This window comes from Capsicum annuum, chromosome 12 (assembly GCF_002878395.1).
Source record: "Capsicum annuum cultivar UCD-10X-F1 chromosome 12, UCD10Xv1.1, whole genome shotgun sequence".
Classification (NCBI taxonomy): Eukaryota; Viridiplantae; Streptophyta; class Magnoliopsida; order Solanales; family Solanaceae; genus Capsicum; species Capsicum annuum.
This window is the reverse complement of record NC_061122.1, coordinates 2,346,482-2,351,679: the sequence shown is the minus strand read 5'-3', so window position 1 is coordinate 2,351,679 and position 5,198 is coordinate 2,346,482. Positions and strand designations below refer to the sequence as shown.

General features: G+C 30.2%; 1 protein-coding gene across 2 annotated transcripts in view; it reads left to right on the top strand.

Moving 5' to 3' along the window:
- Positions 1–1,426: 1,426 nt before the first annotated feature.
- The window catches only part of LOC107850649, a 9,996-nt gene continuing 6,224 nt past the window's right edge, over positions 1,427–5,198 (top strand). The window contains exons 1-2 of one of the 2 annotated variants that reach the window (XM_047400540.1): positions 1,865–2,207; positions 3,024–3,084. In XM_047400540.1, coding sequence (XP_047256496.1) covers positions 1,902–2,207; positions 3,024–3,084 — 367 coding nt within the window. In that variant the 5' untranslated portion in view covers positions 1,865–1,901. Of the gene's footprint in view, positions 2,208–3,023; positions 3,085–5,198 lie in introns of both variants that reach the window. The other variant, XM_016695328.2, reaches the window with a different exon arrangement.

Sequence of the window (5,198 nt, the reverse complement as noted above, 5' to 3'; positions counted from 1 at the left end):
TAGCACTTTTAGTCATATGTCTTCATCTAGTTGATGGTATGTTATGAGATTCTATATGATTTTCGCACTTTAAATGACAAATGATACTAATTGTGAAAATTATCTGATTGTCTATGGGATTTATAGGTGAGTTTCATTAAACTATAGATAATCACTAGTTTTGAACTTTCTTTTTGATCCCTATTGAGCAAAAAAATTATCTGTGTTTACCTTTTGTGTGGTTTTATCATATCATTCTCTTATATGTAACTTCTAAATACTTTTGTAGAAGCATTCATATGGTGTTGTTCGTGGCTTTGCCTAAGTATAACACTAAATTGACATCTTAGTTTTAAGGTTGAGTAACAACACTCGATTGACATCTAATATGTTAGATTAGATTTTTTTAAAGAGAAAATTTCAACTTTTATCATTAACTAAAGTTATAAACCGAAAAAAATCGAACCGAACTGAACTAAACCGACAAGAATTAAACCGACGATTATTTTTTTTGTGTTGGTTTGGTTTAGATTTAGAAATTTAAAAATCAACTAAGTTGGTTTGGTTATGATTTTGACTAATAACAGATCTAAACCAACCCATGAACACCCCTACCAACAATAGGTGGCCAAACTTTATTGATAACGAAATATGATGATATAAATTATGTAAATGTGAATATATATTACAATCAATGTGTAATTATGTAGATTTTAAAAAACCAACATGGGTTGTAGCGCAGTTGATGGGATTGCTCCATCCTTAATCAGAGGTGGAGGGTTTGATCCTGGGCATGGAAAACACTCTGTTGGGAGCGCTACCCCCGAATGGAGCTCTACCCAGTGCAAATTCGAATTAGTCAGGCTCCAATGCGGGTATCGGATGAGAAACCAAAAAAAAAAATTAAAAATATTAGGCCTCAATAACAGTGGCGGGACCAGAAATTTCACTAGGGGGTTCAAAATCGAAAAATATAGGCATACGAATTAGCCGAAGGGGGTTCGACATCAATTATATATACATAAAAAATAATTTTAACCATATATATATATTTAAAATTCTACTATTTATATATGGTTAAAATTATTTTTTAATAATAAGAGCTTCTAGGGAGGATAATATATTTTATTCATTTTTTTTCTTTTGAAATTAAACTTAATTTGAACGTCGCTATAAATATTGAATATTAAGCAAAAACGACAAAAAGATTGTTCGAATAGTAAAAGGCTTTTATTTACATTTTGAGGTTGTAAAGCAAAATAGCAAGAGTTTCGACGGAGGATAATATATTTTATTAATTTTTTTCTTTTAAAACTTTATCACTATCAAACAAATATATTTCAATAATTATTTTCATTATTTTATTATTAATCAATATAATAATTTAACTATTATCTCAAATTCTTACCTCTTCAAATACCTACCATCATGTGCATATAAATAAAATAAACACAATTTCTTAAAATCCAACTTCTTTCTTAACCGTCAAAATTCAGACAAAAATTGTACCTTCAATCAAGATCCTAGTATATAATTAGAGAACATAAATTTCAACATTTTAGAATTTAATTACAAAATAATTTGGTAATTAAAATTTCAATAAAGACGTATTTTTTCATTGGATATATTTTTATCGATTATGAATCTGTTGGGATACATAATTAGTTTTAAATACACTCACAGATATATTTTCTCCTTTGTAAAGATACATAATTAGCTCTTGATTTATTTATTTTGAATTTTAAATTATCGAAATAGATACATAATTAATTAAAATTTTTATAATTATTTTTGTAAGGGAAAAATTTATGCAAATATTATAAGTTAAAACCTATGGTTATGTCATTTTCCCATATAATTATATCTTTTATATATGTATATAATAAGCAAGTGAGATTTGATTTTTCAACAATTAAGCAGATATGGCAAACACTACAGAAAAATCTAATGGAGAAGTTTACAATGAAACAACGGATTCAACAAATTTCAAGAAACAATCAAAAGGGATAAATCAAGAAGATAAAGGGGTTACACTTTTTGATATTTTAAATAATTTTATATCAGCAATTTTTAATTATAATAATAATGATGGTAAATTAATTGAGAGGATTAAAGGTTCAATTTCTGAAAATGTTCCTTTGATTCAACAAGCTTCAAAGAATACTGCTCATAATGTTTATGCTTGGACTCGTAAAGGAAGCTCTTTTCGTGCCCTTCTTGTTGTTTCTGTAAGTGAAAATTTATGAGTTTTTTGAGATTATTTGTATTAATTTGGTGTATTTCTATTTTGTTTTGAGATAATTATATTAAAGATTTGATTTTTGAGTGTTAATATGATTCGGGGTTTGCTGCTTAGTTTGCTAGTTTTGTTGTTGGATGATTAAAAAAAAATAAAAATTAGCTGATGGAGGCATCTGCATGTCGTTCTTGTTGTTTCTGTGAGTGAAAATTTATGTTTTTTGAAATTATTTGTATTAAAGATTTGATTTTTGTTTGTTAATTTGATGTGGCGTTTGCTTTGATTGGTTTATTTTGCTAGTTTTTGCAGTTAGTTTTGAGATAATTATGTTAAAGATTCAATTTTTGAGTGTTAATTTGATCTGGGGTTTGAAGGGGAACTGGAAGGAACTAGAAAAGTTGCTGCCACATGACCAGGAGGTCATGGTTTCAAACCGTGGAAACAGCCTCTAGTAGAAAAAGTTGCTGCCACATGAGCAGAGGTCATGGTTTCAAACCATGGAAACATATGGTCCGGTCATTCCCAACTCTTCCCTGAACCCCGTGCATAATTTGATGTGGGTCTTTAATTTGATGGGTTTGCTTTCGTTGGCTTATTTTGCTAGTATTTCCATTTTGTTTTGAGATAATTGTATTAAAGATTCAATTTTTAATCTGGGATTTGCTTTGATTAGCTTATTGTATTAACTTGTCCATTTAGTTTGGTTAGGGTTATATTAAAGATTCTGTTTGATTTCAGGTTTCTTCTGATTGGTTTATTTTTTTAATTTTGTTATTTTTTGTGATAACCGTGTTGTCCGGGTCAGTTTTCAGCATATCGACTAAATCCACGAGATACATGCCACCTCCATCAGCAACAAATTCTAGGTAACTCTGTCATACATGCCACCTCCATCAGCAACAAATTCTAGGTAACTCTGTCACCAAGGCTAGGACAGATTAGAATAGATGGAAGAATCACTTAGTGTTTTTGCCTTAGTGTTTTTGCCGGTCTTTGAACTGAGACGTTCTAGACCACGCCATTGGATGCAGTATGTCCGATTTGTTTTGAGATAATATGTTAAATATTCAATTTTTGGCATAATTTGATCAGGTTGCTCTGATTGGCTTATTTTCCTTTGCATGTCCTATTTGATCTGGGATTCGCTCTGATTGGCTTATCTCCCTTTGTACTCCTCTTTGTTGTTTCTTTAAGTTGATTCTAGTTTGTTATGATTTATCGAAATGATTCAGTTGATTTATCAAAATGATTCAGTTTTTTTAGAGTTTATTTGATCTGGGATTTGCTCTGATGGGCTTAATTAGCTTGTTTTTCGAGTTGTCTATACATTTCAAGTTATTGTTTCCAAGTTTTGTGATTGGTCTGAAACTGACGGAGCACTTTGCATGCACTACTTTTTGTTTCTATTAGTTAATTTCAGTTATGTAGCCGAGTGTTTATTTCTATTAGTTAATTTCAGTTATGTAGCCGAGGGTTTATCCGCAATAGCCTCATGGCGTCTCAATAAAATTAGTGGCCTAAAGCCAAATTTTAATAAGAGGTTTTACATATATAAACATACATATAAAATACTACTATAATAATTTTGATTTGTCTTATTTGTTCTTGCTTGGTAGTTATTTTTGATATGTTTAAAAGACACGTAACCTTTAACTTTACATGTTAATATAATTATTAATAAAAGTAAGGATTAATTTTACATGTTAATATAATTATTAATAAAAGTAAGGATTAATTCTAGTTAGTAAGATGTTAGTCATTTGTTAGCAATGCATTAACTTGGATGTGTTGTTAAAACTTTATTTATTAATATAAAGTTTGAGTTGTTTGGTTCAAAGTTCTAAAATATTTCTTGTAAAAATGAAATAATTTATTTTCTTTTTTATTATTATTAATTTTTTGATGTTTTTTTAAAATGTATTTCACAATTTTCATTATTATTTCAAGTGAAATTGAAATTATAGAGTTTGCTATTAAAAATTTTGTGATCTCAAAATTTTGGAGGCCTAAAGCGAAGGCTTTACTAGCTTTACCCTTGAGCAACCCCTGAATAGCCTCTAAGCTTCACAAGGTAGGGGTAAGACTACTTGCAAGTGTCATGGTTGTTTCTGTGATTTAATACCATTTACTTTTGTGATGATCATGTGAAAGGTTCAAATATTGGGAGTTAATTTGAATTGGATTTCCTCGGATTGACTTATTCTACCAGTTTTTCATGTTGATTGTGGATTTTAAATTATCATCTCATAGTTTGTTGTTTGTCCGTCTTGCTTTGTGGGATTATACTGGGTATGTTACTTGTAGTTTTTAATTTGACCTGTTGAGGAAGCCTTCTCCTTGCCCTTGTTGTTTTTGTAAGTTAATTTCAGTTTGTTATCGTGTGGTTATAGCTTTTGATAATCAACTTCAGATAGGGTAATGAATATGTAAAAGGTTTAGTTCATTATATCAGAGCTTTAGTTTTTGGGAGTTAATTTTATATGGGGTTCTTCTGATTGGCTTATTTTTCTAGTTTTTGAAGTAGTTCGTAAATTTATATTTATTGTGCTGTGTTTTACTTTACTTAGAAAGAGTATCGCTTGTTTGCTATGAGCACGAGTTTGGTGCTTGAGCAGCTTCTCAGTAATTGAATTGGACAGTTTATTTAATCTGAACGTATTTTTGGAGGAGAAATGTAGTTGTTGCCTGTGAATTAGTTTTCTAGTCCTCGAACTATAATTCGAGTAGGGAAACAAGAAGGTAGAAATTTCATAGGAGACTGTTCGGCTGGAGATCGTTTTTCAACAAAAGGTATTATATTTATAATCGTATTCTTGAAGTAGCTGATTTGACATGCATTCCCTTTGATCCAACTCCAATCGAATTACTCGAATAACTTAGGGACTATTGACTGTTCCTGGAAAAGGTATAGGCACAATGACCTCTGTAACTGGTACAGTTGCTACCATGTGACCAGGAGCTGTGGAAGCTGTGGAAACCT